Consider the following 16,004-nt stretch of genomic DNA (forward strand, 5'->3'; position numbering starts at 1 on the left):
TTGTAGTGTATTGTAGTGAGATTATTTATTTAATTTGGAATATGTATTCCGAGTATATCCACATCACCATCAGACCATTTTATTGGTAAACTACATGGTAATATAAATATTGTATTTTTTAGTGATCCAATACGTAATATAGTACATTTATCATAATTTGGTTGTAATCCAGAGGTTAGAAAATTTATCTAGATCCTCTATGAGGCTGTGGAGGGATTCAAGTTGTGTATTTAAAAGAAAACATGAATCATCAGCGTACAATGACAACTTTGTTTTTAAGCCCTGGATTTCTAATCCCTTGATGTTATTGTTGGATCTGATTTTAATATCTAACATTTCGATGGCCATTATAAATAGATATGCCGATAGTGGACAACCTTGTTTTAATAATAATAATAATATGCCATTTAGCAGACGCTTTTATCCAAAGCGACTTACAGTCATGCGTGCATACATTTTTGTGTATGGGTGGTCCCGGGGATCGAACTCACTACCTTGGCGTTACAAGCGCCGTGCTCTACCAGCTGAGCTACAGAGGACCACGCTTTTACTCCTCCTGACAGTTTAAAACTTTCGGAGAAATAGCCATTATTTACTATTTTACACCTAGGGTTACTATACATGATTTTAACCCTTTTTATAAGAGATTCTCCAAAATTGAAACGCTCCAGGCATTTATATATAAACTCTGCTATGAATAGCAGGTCTGGTTTCCCAGATTTTTCATAGTGTTCTATTGTTTCCAGTACTTGCCCTATATTATCTCCAATGTATCGTCCATGTAAAAAACCTGTCTGATTAGAATGAATAATGTCCGACAATACCTTTTTAATTATATGCGCTATACTATTTGCTCGAATTTTTGCATCACAACACTGAAGTGTAAGGGGCCTCCAATTTTTTTAATGGACTGGATCTTTATATTTACTACTTGTATTCTGTTTCAGTAATAATGAAATCAGACCTACAGCAGTGACTCTTACCAAATGCATCATTCATCAGCTGTTCCTTTGCCTCGTCGTCACTCTCCTCATCCACTAGGGGGCTGAAGGCGTATCTAAGGCCAGGACACAACATTGTGGAACGTTCAGATAGAAATATGCTATGTACAACAAACATTGTTCTCTGACATACTGAATAAGGAATCACGGCGGCTCTATTCATGGAATTTCTATCGGCAACGTTCGACAACATTTGGCTACTGAACATGGCCAACTTGGGCTCAACTCCATCTCAATTCATTTGAGTTGGTTTGGACATGGGATTTCTCCATACAAGTGCAATGTTATGTCCTGAATTGACCCTAACTTTGCCACAGATGTCTCTGGTAACATACTGAAGGATCCTAGCCAGTACCCCTAATCCCTAGATTAAAAATCAAAAATGACTTTGGTTTGTGAGAGGGTTGAGAGGGTTCTGGCTGTGTGTTGATATGTTGAACTGTTTAGCCGTGACCTCTTACCTCTGGTTGTTGGCAGACGGCCTCCACAGGAACATGATGACCAGAAGGATGGTGGAGAAGAGGAACCGCCAGAACGCATTGTCTATCCACAGCTCCCTCCAGTCCTAGAGAGATACACAGAGAGAGTGAATAAGAGAGAGACAGGGGAGAGGAAGAGTATGAGAAAGATGAACTACCTAATGCCAAATACCAGTTCATTAGAGGTCAACTGTGTATGTGTGCTTGTGCTAGCCACTCGGATTTGACATCAACTCGCTAAAGGGGCCGCATTCGGTCTTCAACGAGGTCCAGAGGGACGCATTGAAAATTGGTTATATTTCCTCGCCATCAAAATTTGCAAGAAAACATTATTTTCGATGTTCCCTGACTGTCTCGCTTTCATTTCGGTGATTGTTAGCGAGCTGGACAAAGTCAAGAAACTGTATGAATGTACATGGCTTATTACGTAACGTAGTAAACAAACACTACTCACCGACTGACACTTTGAAAACTTGAAGGTCTTTGTCGTCCAGATAATGAAAATGACTGAGACTGCAGAGTAAAACAGTCACAGGCCAAATACATTAGTGAATGCTTGTAATCATGGCACACCATGGTGTATAGAACACTATGTTTGAAATGTCTCTGTTGAGTGGTTGCAGTAGCACAGCCGCAGACAGCTCCTCACCAATAACAGCGAATATGAGGGTGTTGGTAAAGTGGCGATACAGGGAGAGCTTGACCACGTTTCTTCGGAGGCGAAGGAGCTTCATGGTCTGGGCCAGGCTGATAAAGATGTGACTGGCTGTCAAGGACTCCAACATAACCCCAGGACACACCCCGCTAACAACAGCTCACTAACAACAGCCCACCGTTGAAATACAATTCTCAACAGAAACAGCTTACCCAATAATGCCAGTCTTCCTCCATTGACTGTCAACATAACCAACACAGAAGAGTTTGCCTACCTCAACCGAGCTGATATGGCCTAACGTAACCCCAAGCTAATCAGGTTGTAAGGGTGTAAGTGTCTGAGGGCTTTCAGTCATTATCTCATTACACAGGAGGAGTTGAGCTCCCTTCTGCCCTCCATGGCCAGGTTAAGCACGGCTGAAAAACCTGGTATGATCTTAGTCATCACTATACTAACTGGTTTTCTGGCTAACTGGTCAACTAACTGAATCCACTAAAATAATGTTCTGTCAAACTGCAGGAGAAAATATAGGACCATCCGTGAGAATAAAATAAGGCATTTGTCAATAGTCAGCAGTGCCTCCGAGCTCTTCTAAATGAAGTTATTGATAGCCTTGATATAGCCTTGATATAAGTGGCCCTGTAATTAAAAATGTAATTAATCCATGGGACTATGGCTCCCTCTGATGTCTAAATTAGTCTTTGTGAGGCAGAGCATATTTTCAGGAAATATTCCCTTCTGGGTTATTCCCTTCTCTGAGACAAAGGCGAAGGCAGGTGAAAATAGAGGGAGAAGGGTTAACACCACCACCAAGGCCCTGCCGCACACAGGGATTGCAAGAAGTGAGAGTGTTGGGAGAGTAAGGCAGAGGGGGAGGGAGATTGGAAGAGAAAGAGAGAATTGCAGAGAGTTACAGTACAGGATATCCACCAGCAGAGGGTAGAGTCGAGCACAGCCAAAGGAATGGCAGCCAGCAGCACCAGATCATCTTCAGCCTGGAAGGGACAGAGAGGGGAACGGACACACACATAGGGGCAGCAGAAAGGGAGGGAGGGAGTGACAGAGGCAGGGAGGGAGGGACAGAGGGAGGGAGGGAGGGAGGGAGGGAGGGAGGGAGGGAGGGAGGGAGGAGGGAGGGAGGGAGGGAGGGAGGGAGGGAGGGAGGGAGGGAGGGACGGAGGGACGGAGGGAGGGAGGGAGGGAGGGAGGGAGGGAGGGAGGGAGGGAATACCATCACATACTCTTCAGGGAGCCATGCAGATAGACACACACACGAAAGGACCTGTGTAGAACCAAACTGCCACTCAGAGGGTTGGAATCAAACTTGTTTGAGAAGTTATGAGAGACACTGGTAAAAGGAAGGAGGAGATCTGAGTAAGCTTTGGAAATACAAGCATGCCCAGAGGGAGAAAAAAACGAGTCTGTGAAAAAATAGATCTTAATACTGACAGACTAACTGCATACAGTGACTACTAGACTAACTAGCTGACTGGCAAACAGGCAGACTCATGGCCTCCGGTAATGGCTGACCACTCCAAAAGGATATCCACCACACAATGCACGAGTCAGTGAACGCCAGAACAATGTCACACAGTAGTCTGCTACTGTCCACTTGTCCCTGTGAGAAAGATAGGTAAACACTGACAGTGGAATGGCAATACTACTACACACACAAGATTCCTGGCATCCTTTGACCAAAGATGAAGATATTCAACAAAGAGCATCATGGCATTGCTTGGTTTAGTTCCATATCGAAAATGTATCAACATGGTTTAAGAGTCTAGTTACAGATACTGCAGGTAGACTGTGTATTTTTGGGAATACCGAGGTAGTATATTGATCAGAAGGGAGAGACCAGACTTACCGAATTGACCCTCAGGATTCCCTCGACAATGGAGAATATAAGGTAGAGCAGTCCCACCCCGACCACCCTGTGTAACAATGCACCAAGCCTTGGCCTAGGGAGCGAGAGAGAGAGAGAGTGACTGGCAGGCAGGCAGGCAGAGAGAGAGAGAGACAAAGAGAGACAGAATTGGCAGTCTTCACATTTTACATTTATTTAACATTTTACATTTTAGTCATTTAGCAGACGCTCTTATCCAGAGCGACTTACAGTTAGTGAGTGCATACATTTTCATACTGTGACCTGTTATGAAAGGAGTGACTCACTTGACAATTCCATAACCAAGACTAGCGATGATGACAAGAACACGGGCCAGGGTCCTCTTCACTGCTGATAGGACCTCCGCAAACACTACTGCCCCCTGGACTGTTGGAGGACACAGCACACAAATAAAGCTTATTAATGGAGTACAACAGCACTTTTAGCACAACACTAGGATCAACTATCTCTTACCCAATTCCAACCTTGCCCACCAGGAGGATTTAGGTAGAAAAACAAAAGTGGCCAAAGATTTTTGTTTAGGGGTGTCCACCAAAAATGACTACTTAAACACACGTGGAATCCCTTAAAAGACCCATTACAGACAAAGACGTGTTTCTGCCCTTACGAAAAAAAACACATGAATTTCACGTGGTTTTTCTGTAAGGGTGTGTCTCTCTCCTCCTGACCTGAGAGTCCGTCGTAGCGGATGCTCTGGAATTCGGCGTAGTACACAGCCTTCTCCAGCATGCCCAGGAAGATGACCCCGCCGATCCAGAACTGGATCCTCAGCAGCTCTCTCCAGTAGCAGGCGGACAGCCCCAGCCATAGCAGGCCCAGTAACACATAGATGACACACATCACCATGTAGAACTGAAAAAGGGACAGTTAGTTGAGCTGGCAAGGAACTAGAGTCTGTATTGTCTGATAAGATAGAGAGCATGTCCTAAAGGCACACACCTTAGAAGCTATTTGTATTTATTATACTACATGTAATGAAGCTATAGTGTAGAGTGTTTTCCATGTACACAACTTATCATGGCAGAATTGACTTACGATCATAAGAGGCCATTCTGAAGCTGAGATGTAGTCATGGGGTCCCTTCATACTGACTTCCACTGCAGGGGGTGAAGGACATAACAGTTATATTAGCCTATTAGATAATGTAGTTTTAATATATTGCACCCAGGTTTCATGTGAGTGGTGGAGCTCCTTACGTTGGATGACCCAGTTCTGTGGTGGGACAGAGTCAGTGGCGGTGCTGCTCTTCTCCTTGATCTCTTGGATGTGGATGATGAACATGTAAGGGCCATCCTCCCAGGTCTGAGCATCTGCATCAAAGTGATGCTGGGGTGTCTAGGAGCGTAGAGTTACATTATAGGATCTCTATGTCTAAGAGAACCAGGCATTAGGAAATAGCTAGCTGAACAAAGGTTTTCCCTGCGGTACAAGAAATTAAGAATGGCAATTAAAGAAACAGTGTGTTAGTGTATCAATATCCTGGCACACTGTTTGTTTAGCCAACATGTATGTACACCATACATATCTTCATTCAGACATGGTTCTTAGGGGACAAGGAAACGCTCACCACTTCTTTATTTGCAGCTGGGGCTGGGGCTTTCCCTGTGCCCACAGCTGCCTCTGCTTTGACAGCAACCGCCTAAAGGAGAGAAATTATAATGATTAAGCTGATTTCCCTGATATGGAGGTCTGTTGCTAGGCTGGGAATCACAGGACCCAATCGCCTTATTCACATGAATCTACACTTATATACATTTTGCATATATTTGGTTATGATATCAGAGGGTGTTTGAGTTGTTGATTTACCTCCTTTGGATCCTCAGCGCTCCTTTTCCTCATCCCTTGGTCCTTGTAAGTGACAGGCTAAAACAGGGGATAGAGACAGTCATTCCGATGACACCTTGGTGAATTACTGTGTTACTATATGCACCTGCATGCTCTATTGTGAACTTCTCAAACAAAACAGATCATGTGTATCTAATCTATAATAAAAAGTTGATGTATATAGAAGGATTTGTATGCTAAACCTGTTTGCTTTAGCCCACTCACCTGTTCTTGAACTGGCTCAGTAAGCCTAGTCGGCTCCTCAAATTTGTTGAGAAAGAACTGTTCCAGAAAACAAACCAGAATAGCAACCATTAGACAATGATACCTCATGAACACCTCCATAACATTGCCTCGCCATGAGCTGCGCTGTACGAAAACACGTATTCAGAATTACAAGCCCTTCCTAATGATCAGTTACGAGCTGCTATATTTAGGTCGCAATTTAGTGAACAAACAAACTCAGGAAGACAACATGAACGAGCGAGGTGGAACATATCAGGTTGTGGTATTTGTTTCACCGTTGTGTTGTTTGCAGTACGCTTTTTTCCGCACTTTATTTCACTGTGCTGATTCCACTGGTTCTACCTGCCATTTAATAAGAAGTTAGCTACTAGCAAAGTTCTCTTTTTTAGAAACAAATAAGTAATGCATAGGTGTTGCTGTGTTATAAATCTCACAAAACCAGACGTGTATCTCTGAATATTGCATTATATGGTGTAGCTGTAGAATCTAGCATTACTGTGTAATTAACATTTGACCATGTAAATGCCGGGATATTTCTGTAAGGTACCGTAAAATAAAGTGCTACCCTGCTTTCTTATGAGATCCTCCATTGCCACATACTGTACCTCACTGCGGGTCATGTGCTGTTTGCACTCAATGGCAGGGTGCTGATGGAACACATAGAACCCACTGCCTCCTTCCTGCTTCACAGCTGTCGTCCTGAAGTAGCTCCCTGCCTTCAGAGGCTGCAAATCAAACAAGTATGATAAAGTTAATAAGTAAGTTAATAAGTATTTGCACAAACCACACTGTCTATGCAGTCATAAAACATGAATGACACTGCGAACCTTATCGAGACCCTAAATCTTGCATTGCCTGTTGTTAAATTGAGAACAAGAAACTAGCTGAAAAAAGGAAATACTGGAGAGTTTATGGAATACAACAGGTACAGTTAGTCCAGCGTGAATGAGCCCATTCAGTTAGTTTCCAAATGAGAGAGAGGAACTCACGTCGAGACCAAACACCTCGTCGAAGCAGCGGGAGCTCCTTAGGTACCAGGAGATGTTGAGTTTTACCGGAGGGTCACAGTGTTCCATCAACCCTGAAACAGCAGACGTCTAAGTCAGCAAACAACTTAGTCACAGAGCTACTACTTCCACCCCTACTACTTCCTCCCCTACTACTTCCTCCCCTACTACTTCCTCCCCTACTACTTCCTCCCCCAACAGGTTTTCCCATACTCTTACTGTATACACAATAAAGTAGCTTATTGTATACAGTAATGCTATCATACAAATATCCTGCATTGACAGTATACCATCCTGTTACAGGAGTGGGTCGCAGTTCCGGAGCGATCCACTAGAAAACTCAGCCAATATGGATCCAGCGGAGGCAGCACAGTATCATAGCGGCTTTCCGCCGATTCAGGAAGGAGACACCTCAGGAGAAGGCTATGCAGCTGGGTGCGGCGCGCTCGTCCCGGATGGAGAGGCAGAGGCGTCTGCCCCAGGGACGTTGCCGGTACTGCGGCCACGCAGGTCACCATGGCAACACATGCCCAGAGAAGCCGGGAAAACGGGAGGGCTCGCTAGTATCGGGAGGGGTGCCAGCGAGCCGGGAACCAAAACCACAACTCCAGAGACTCCCAGACTTTTCTCCCCGTCAGGGTACAGTGGGCCCACGCTGCGCGTCAGAAGCATGCACTGGTGGATTCTGGGGCCGCGGGAAACCTGATGGATGCGGGGCTGGCCCAAGGGTGGAGCGTTCTGTTACTCGTTACTCTCTCTCTCTGAGCCGGTTCCGGTCATGGGCCTGGACGGCCGGCCGTTGGGGTCCGGGTGGCGGAGGGGCTATAGGAGTATATCCAGTTTTTCATTGTGGACTCTCCGGAGTGTCCGCTCATCCTCGGGCACCCCTGGCTGGCCGCCCACAACCCCCGGATAGACTGGTCCATGGGGCGGCTCATCCTGGAGGGAGGCACCGCCCCTGTCCTGTTCCGGTCACCACTGACCACTCATCAGCCTAAACCACCATCCGAGACCACCTACCAGTCCTCACCTCTTCCCCAGGAGTATTGGGATCTGGGGGAGGTGTTTAGTAAGAGGCGTGGCACTGTTACAGGAGTGGGTCGCAGTTCCGGAGCGACCCACTAGGTGTCATCCTCCAACAACCATAGGCACCTCCTCACTCACAGTCGGGACTAATTATCTGCCTATTGGTGTCACCTGTGGCTATCTGATTCACCTGTGTATTTATGCCCTCACTTCCCTGTGTTCCCTTGCTCAGTTTTCTCTGCTAGTTCCTTGATGTCAAGCAGTACGTATCAGTGTCGGATCACGTGACTGAGTTACAGGTACTCAGGAAGTGTTCTCCCTGTATCATTGTGTTTTTCCAGTCAGAGTTAATATTTTGTATTGTTTGTTGTTAGCCTGTTTTTTGGAGACCTATGTGCTCCTCATTTGTTTTCGTGTATAGTCTGTTGTTTTGTATCCTGGCTTTTGGACCATCAGTAAAGATCCTTGTTTCACCAACCTTGCCTACTGCCTACTGTCTATCCTGCACCACTCCTGGGTCACACCTCACACCAACCCGTACACCATCCTACAATACTAGTCAGAGGAAGGGGCAATCATGTTGCTGCTATATAATATTCTACAAGGTTCAGTAAATAACTGAGTTTTATCCTCACTTGCAGAAACATAAGAGAGGTTATAGCCTACTTACAATTCAGCTGAATAACAGTATTGTTAAACATTGTCTTGGTGAAGAGGAAAAAGCTCTGCTTCTTCAAAGTGTCCTGTAACACAAGCGGTGAGAAAATGTCAAACATATGGTTACTGCAATAGATTTTGACAACATTTAGATAGTCAATATTCTGATAAAAAAAACCTGATGGGTTTTAAATGATCTTAACAAAATAGCTGAATAGTTTATTATGGAATGTAGGTAGGCATGATGGTGAGCCAAGATTCAACATTTGCCCAGGGGCAGGAAGTCTATGAATGAATGGATCAGATCGCTTACTGTTTATTACTTGTATTGACTATTCGTGAAACAACCCCATATTGACTAGCACTGATAGGGTAAAATAATAAGGATAATTTGGACAGCCTAATCAATGGGAGAATGATAGTGTTACATTGTTTATAATACAGTGGAAGCGGTTACAATGTTGTAATTACATTGTCGCCAGAACCGTGCATGGTGCGTAAAACTAAGGCAAGTATTGTCTCAATGCCTCCTTCTGTAGACTAAGACAGTATATCAACTGTTGAAATATATTAATCTGGCTGAACTAAACAATGTTCTTAACAAGATATCATAGCCCTAGGCTACCTATGATGCTTTGATAGCAAAAATACTATACGCACAAGACAAGGCAACTTACACTGTTGACGTTTAAGGTCCATTTACCCGGCTCTGACACTGCATTTAACGGGCGTGTAAAGTGAATACAAATTAATAAGAATAGCACTTTTGTCAAGTCTCCCGTCAATAACCATGTTTTCATGGCGCTCGCCATTTGTACCAGAAAGCAGCCACAGCGACAACTTCGCGAGCGCTCCTGCTTCCTGCTTGGGTCCTTGGTCTGACATCACAATGTAGGCGGTATTCCATGGACAACAAACGGGAGAAAACGTTTTCAACTGGGGAAGGAGAATGACAAGTTCACACGGTGTAGCTTCTTCTTTTTCAAACGTTCCCCCACGTTTCAGACATCTACATTGCATGCAATTTGTAGGTTATGCAAATAGATTTTCAGAATAAGTCTCATCATCCGTAACATCATCAATAGGGAAATGCCAGTCATTCTTGACATAGTCCTACGGGTTATAGGACCCAGAGTCATTCCCGACCTGTCTCTCCCTATGTTGCGCACTTCTCTACTGGGCAGGGGTGTGAAGCTCTGATGCGTTGAAAAATAACTCCTTGTAAAACTGGATTTGTACCAAATAGGAGTGCCATCACTTCAGTCTACCGACTTCAGCTACGCATTGGTCGCTGTAAGTACTATTCTCAATTTAAGGCAATCAGATTGCCTTCACAAGTTTATCTGACTGTTTCACGTTGATTTGTTTTGTCTTCTTCGTCACTTTTGACATCTGCTGTTTGTGCTGCTTACCAATACAGGCCAGGGAGCAAAGTTTTCAGAGGGAGCCCCAACACTAATAACACATTTATTACAGGCGGACATAATTGATTATGGTTTGCTTTTTCTCTCTGTCGCATTTTTGTTGTCGCCTTTTTGTTAAATCGATCAGATGTTTGATGATCGAACTCATATCATTTTTTCTCTCTTGACTCCTTTTGTAGATTTTCACCTCTGTCCCTCATAAAGATGTTTCTGGCCAAAAGACTCATTGGTGGCATCCTGGATGTTGTGAGGTAGGCCTGGCTCCTTTTGACACATACATTCACACACACACACACACACTCACACTCACACTCACACTCACACTCACACTCACACTCACACTCCCACTCCCACTCCCACTCACACACACACACACACACACACACACACACACACACACACACACACACACACACACACATAGTCATGTACAGCTAACCTTGTGGGGACACACAATTCAGTCCCATTCAAAATCATATTTTCCCTAACTCCTAACCCTAAACCTAACCCGTACTCTTACCCTTACCCTTACCCTAACCCTAACCTTAACCCTAACCTTAACCCAAAAACATAACCTTAATCCTAACCCTAAAACTAACCCTAGCTCCTAACTGTAAACCTTAACGTAATTCTAACCCTAACACTAATTCTAACCTTAACCCTAAACCCCTTAGAAATAGCATTTGACCTCATGGGGATTAACAAAATTTCCCCAGTTGGTGAATTTTTTTGTTTGTTGTCTATTCTTGTGGGGACTTCTGGTCCCCACAATAATAGTTAAACACGTCCACACACACACACAGACACTGTCAGTATACTGACTTCATTCAGGACTTTGCACACTCAGTATTTATTAAATAGTAATAGCTCCTTCTGGTTTTCTCCAACAGCAACATCGACCCTGGTCAATTTGTGCCATCAGATCCTGTGAGTTAACCTTTTAGCACCCATTTTCCTTTATAACAATTTCAGAACATCATAATAGTCTTATGATAGTGCCCTCACTGCAGACTGGAACGTTTTAGAAGTAAACACTACTCTTTTAAGCAAATGAGCCACAACTGTTGTTGGCCTGCATGCCAGACTGCAGTGAAGAGGGCTGTGAGTGTTAGTGTTAACAGAACCTGGTCTGTGTTTGTGTCCTAGCCCCCACCACGCAGACCTCTGGCCTACGCGGAGCAGAATGAGAATGACGAGGAGAGACAGTTACGCAAGGTGTTCCAGCAACTCGCTGGGGATGTAAGGACTTATTGTTTTTCAACTTATGCACTTCTACTACTCTCATATCTTATCCTATTCACCTCCGAACCTACTGTCCTTTCCTATCCTGTTCAGAGAAGTTCATCTTAGGCTTTCGGCCATCAAATCCAGTACAATAAGTGTGTCATTGTATAATCAGGCCTCTTGTTGAATGATTTAGAGAGGCTGTTTCATTATGTGGGGTTCCACAAGGATATATTTTGTAGGTGCAGCCAACTATCCATGGCATGGATGGTATTTCATTTATTGGCTGATGGTACACTGGTACAATCAGTGAAACCCTGTTGTCGCCTGTTGTATCCCAGTTAAGTCTGGTTTGCATTCCAAACCCCTCCCTCCACCCATTCACCCTCTTTCATCTGGAGCCAGTCTTCAGAATGTGTTTCATCCAGCCACCCAGACATGGTGAATTTGAGGCTTCAAATGTGCTGTCCGTCATGCACTGCTGCCAACCAATATAAGCCTTCTGGAAGAGTACAGTAAAGCACTCCTGTTGGCTTAACCCTCCCATTGTCCTAGGGTCAAAATGACCCGCCACTGTGTTGAACCAACTTTATTAAATTTTTATATTTTTGGGATCATTTGTGAGAAGGAGGCAGTGAGACTTTAAAGAAAGTCTCACTGCCTCCTTCTCACAAATTATCCAAAAAATAAAAAAATTAAATAAAGTTGGTTCAACACAGTGGCGGGTCATTTTGACCCTAGGACAACGGGAGGGTTAAATCATTGATTCCACCCCATTGGTTATGGTCATCAAGCCCAGGGCTCCACAGACATTCCCCTTCTGTGACGAACACGGCAACATGGATTTTGACAACTTCATTGGGTGCCTGGTTGCTCACAATGATTCACTGCTGTTGGATCAGGTAGTGGTGAAGTAAGAGGCTTGGGATGTGGTTTGTTGACACGGACAAGAAGAGGGACTGGTTCTTCCTCTATGTGTTTCCTACCATTGTCTGACAGGGCGGCTCTCTTTTCTGGTTAGTTTTGTGTGGGTGGGGAGTGTAGATTGTGTGAATCATAGATAGGGGTGGATACATGTTCTACTGGTAGGCTCAACATCAACGATTGACTTTAAACTGATAACTAGCCGACCTCATTGAGGCCTTACTCATAAGGGGAGGGAACACAAGATTCATACGGAATGAAACCTAAAGCTATACCTGCTGCAAATGTATCTGCTGAAAGTTTTAAAGTTGTTTGCATCACTTTGGTTGTTCTAGTATGTCACGTAAACACACAAATACAGAGAAAACAATGTATTTGGTCCATCTGTGCAAATGACTTATCATATATTACTTAATGATAAAGTAGTCTCAGTGTCCTTATCCTTTTGTGAGCTGAGTTGTGACCCAAATACATGTAGGCATATGCAGTGTATGAAGATTTACTATCTGTGTATTATAGGACATGGAGGTCAGCCCCACTGAACTGATGAACATCCTCAACAGGATCATTGGCAAACGTGAGTCCTATTCTTACACAAACACCATGCTTGTGTCTATACTTGTCTTTGTCATTGCATTCTTATAGTATTTATACCTCTGTGTGCATAAACCTTATGTTCAAGAGCATGTCTATGCATGCCTTTTTGTATCTATGTACTCTCTGTTCAAACACACACACACACACACACTTTACTCATATCTAGACATCTGCTGCACGCATAATGGAGTCTGTCTAAGCACAAGACTGGTTCCATGGAATGGTTTACTGTGTTGTAGTGAAGGAGTGGTCTGTCTGTGTTCATTTCAGGTACTGACCTGAAGACTGACGGCTTTAGCATCGAGTCATGCAGGAGCATGGTGGCTGTCATGGACGTATCCTTCCACATCAGTGTCTGTATTAGAATGGAAGACTATACTACACTACACTACACTATACTATACTATACTATACTATACTAAGCTGACACTACTATCAGAGTAGTTGATATTAAGTTTTACCTTAACCCTGAACACACAGAGCGACAGCACAGGAAAGCTAGGTTTCCATGAGTTCAAGTTTTTATGGAACAACATCAAGAAATGGCAGGTGAGTTCAGTCCTCTTGTTACATTTTTGACAATCGGCACTGTATAATTGTGTTACATCATGGACATTTCTGTAAAACGTTTGCCTTGAACTAGAAATGATTTACATGTATTTGCAAGGCATTCATAAACACCACTTACAACTTCCAATAGTCCTCTTACTCCACTACTGTAAGAATGTTGTTTATAAATGTCATGTTAATACATTCTTAATAAAAGGTGCTATGAACTTTGACCTCTCGGTGTAACCTTATTTCCGCTCTGATTCAGGGCATCTACATATCAAATGACGCAGACCGCTCAGGGATCATCTCCTCACAAGAGCTTCCCGCTGCCTTCAGAGCTGCAGGTGAGCTCAGAGATCATGAGAACCGGAACATGGAATTGCATATTTCTTAGTCATCATAAGGCCCTTATAACAGTGTCATAATATTGACAACAAACAGCCATGACAGCTGATGAAAGCTAGCTTGTTCCTGCATATATGTGTTTGGTCACATTGGTGTCTCTCCTCTGTTATGTCCGTGTGCAGGCTTCCCTCTCAACGACCAACTATTCCAGTTGATCGTCCGCAGGTACAGTGACGAACAGGGCAACATGGACTTTGACAACTTCATTGGGTGCCTGGTGAGACTGGACGCCATGTGTCGTAAGTGACTCATCCTCAATATTCCCCTGCTCAGTCCGATTATGTTCTTGATTTCAGACTATTTTCTTTTCATTACCCTTCAGTAATAGTGTTTTGTGCATTTTCAGGAGCTTTCAAGACTCTGGACAAAGATGATAATGGAAGTATCAAAGTCAACATCAAGGAGGTAAATTAGTTTTCACTATTTGCTCTTTGAATATAAATGGTGTGTTTAGGGTTAGGGACCATTTTTAAGATGAATGACTGGATATAGGCACTGAAATTAGACCTAAATAACCACACCTCTTATTGTCTTTTGCTTTCTCCGCAGTGGCTTCAGTTGACCATGTACTCATAAAACATAAAGGAAAGCCTACAAAAAGCCTACATGAATCTCTTCATGAATCTCTCTCTCTCATTTAAGATTTGTATTTCATATTACCATTGTTATTATTGTATACAAACGTTCATAGTGGTCCTCTGTAGCTCAGCTGGTAGAGCACGGCGCTTGTAACGCCAAGGTAGTGGGTTCGATCCCCGGGACCACCCACACACAAAAATGTATGCACGCATGACTGTAAGTCGCTTTGGATAAAAGTGTCTGCTAAATGGCATATTATTATTATTATTATTCATACATCATTCAGTCATGAATGTTCATTCAGTTTATCACTAGATGGCAGCATTGCAGCAACACCAGGAAAGCACACATTTACCTTCTCTACAATAGGGCAAACTCAACTACATTTCTATAGTCCAACTATATTTTTGTTTTCCTTTATTCTGGCAACACATTTTTAGTCAAACATTCCATACTGCTATGTAATGTAATGTAATATATACATTCTAGTGCTCAATAAAGGGGCAATATTACCTCATACTTGCAGCTGTCTCATTTATTACGTCTACATTTTCTGCTTTTGCTCATTAAATAAATGTTCTCTCATATGTTTGTAAATAACTTTAATATTTTTGTTTTATTGTAGTAATTTCACTGACTTTTACAAACCAAGTCAATAATAAAGTTGATTGTTATTCAGTTATTAATCAGCACCACTCTTAACTTCCACCTCTGTCGACTAATAGCCTAATCCTGGCTGCCTATTTACTTTATTTACACACTGCATGGGGAAAAGGAGAAGCACACAGAAGAACAGCGGCTGATGACGTGCACAGGTACCGGGCTGTTTCCAGAGCAACGAGAGAGCCGCTGTTCAAGGGGGCTTGATCGCGGAGGAAGGACTTGGAGTAGAGCCAATAAAATGAGAGTCCCCTCGTCGGGGTGTAACGTCGAAGACAGAGCCACCAATTGGGTGAGGGGATGGTAATGGGGGCGTGTCATCGGACTTACCTGGGGGCATCACTTTATAGACATAGGTGCTTTTATATTATAATATAGGCTATGTGGAGGCTAAGCTTGACCTAGGGCTGTTGCGGTGACCGTATTACTGCCACACCGGCGGTCACGCGTCATGAAGACAGTCAAATTCCGCATGACCGTTTAGTCACGGTAATTAGGCTTCTCCAAGCTCTGATGCTGCTGCTGGTCATTAGTAGCCTACCAAACATGCTAACTGCCTGGTACTCAGCACTCTATTGTCCCTCTAATCACTCTGACATCAATGCAAATGTTTCCGAAAATCTAATCAAACACTTAATGAGAACCCATGAGCTCATGTTGCGCAACATTTCTATAAACCAGGGGTGTCAAACTCATTTTAGCTCAGGGGCCACATGGAGGAAAATGTATTCCCAAGTGGGCCGGACCAGAAAAATCATGGTATATATAACTTAAAAACAACAACTTCAGATTGTTTTCTTTGTTTTAATACGATCAACATACAACATAAAGCTGGAGCCTG

At 43.5% G+C, this 16,004-nt stretch overlaps 2 protein-coding genes across 3 annotated transcripts in view; one reads left to right on the plus strand and one right to left on the minus strand.

The window, feature by feature from the left end:
* LOC121562746 (transmembrane protein 87A) overlaps positions 1–9,855 on the minus strand; it is a 19,183-nt gene extending 9,328 nt beyond the window's left edge. Inside the window, exons 1-17 of one of the 2 annotated variants that reach the window (XM_041874949.2) lie at positions 9,476–9,855; positions 8,812–8,884; positions 7,098–7,189; positions 6,714–6,833; positions 6,088–6,144; positions 5,845–5,901; positions 5,606–5,677; positions 5,235–5,373; positions 5,074–5,135; positions 4,707–4,890; positions 4,305–4,404; positions 4,000–4,093; positions 3,062–3,130; positions 2,130–2,238; positions 1,935–1,993; positions 1,463–1,566; positions 984–1,057 (exon numbers count right to left, since the gene is read on the minus strand). In XM_041874949.2, the coding sequence (XP_041730883.1) occupies positions 984–1,057; positions 1,463–1,566; positions 1,935–1,993; positions 2,130–2,238; positions 3,062–3,130; positions 4,000–4,093; positions 4,305–4,404; positions 4,707–4,890; positions 5,074–5,135; positions 5,235–5,373; positions 5,606–5,677; positions 5,845–5,901; positions 6,088–6,144; positions 6,714–6,833; positions 7,098–7,189; positions 8,812–8,884; positions 9,476–9,610 (1,600 nt within the window). In that variant the 5' untranslated portion in view covers positions 9,611–9,855. Of the gene's footprint in view, positions 1–983; positions 1,058–1,462; positions 1,567–1,934; positions 1,994–2,129; positions 2,239–3,061; positions 3,131–3,681; positions 3,754–3,999; positions 4,094–4,304; positions 4,405–4,706; positions 4,891–5,073; positions 5,136–5,234; positions 5,374–5,605; positions 5,678–5,844; positions 5,902–6,087; positions 6,145–6,713; positions 6,834–7,097; positions 7,190–8,811; positions 8,885–9,475 lie in introns of both variants that reach the window. The other variant, XM_041874946.2, reaches the window with a different exon arrangement.
* A 130-nt stretch (positions 9,856–9,985) lies between these two features.
* On the plus strand, positions 9,986–15,020 carry LOC121562773 (calpain small subunit 1). Its single transcript, XM_041874967.1, has 11 exons — positions 9,986–10,091; positions 10,402–10,473; positions 11,113–11,149; positions 11,369–11,461; positions 12,890–12,947; positions 13,238–13,302; positions 13,448–13,516; positions 13,785–13,863; positions 14,047–14,163; positions 14,271–14,329; positions 14,474–15,020. The coding sequence occupies exons 2-11, from the start codon at positions 10,427–10,429 to the stop codon at positions 14,498–14,500; spliced, it is 651 nt and encodes a 216-aa protein (XP_041730901.1). The 5' UTR covers positions 9,986–10,091; positions 10,402–10,426; the 3' UTR covers positions 14,501–15,020.
* The last annotated feature ends 984 nt before the right edge of the window (positions 15,021–16,004 follow it).

This window comes from Coregonus clupeaformis, chromosome 5, assembly GCF_020615455.1.
Source record: "Coregonus clupeaformis isolate EN_2021a chromosome 5, ASM2061545v1, whole genome shotgun sequence".
Classification (NCBI taxonomy): Eukaryota; Metazoa; Chordata; class Actinopteri; order Salmoniformes; family Salmonidae; genus Coregonus; species Coregonus clupeaformis.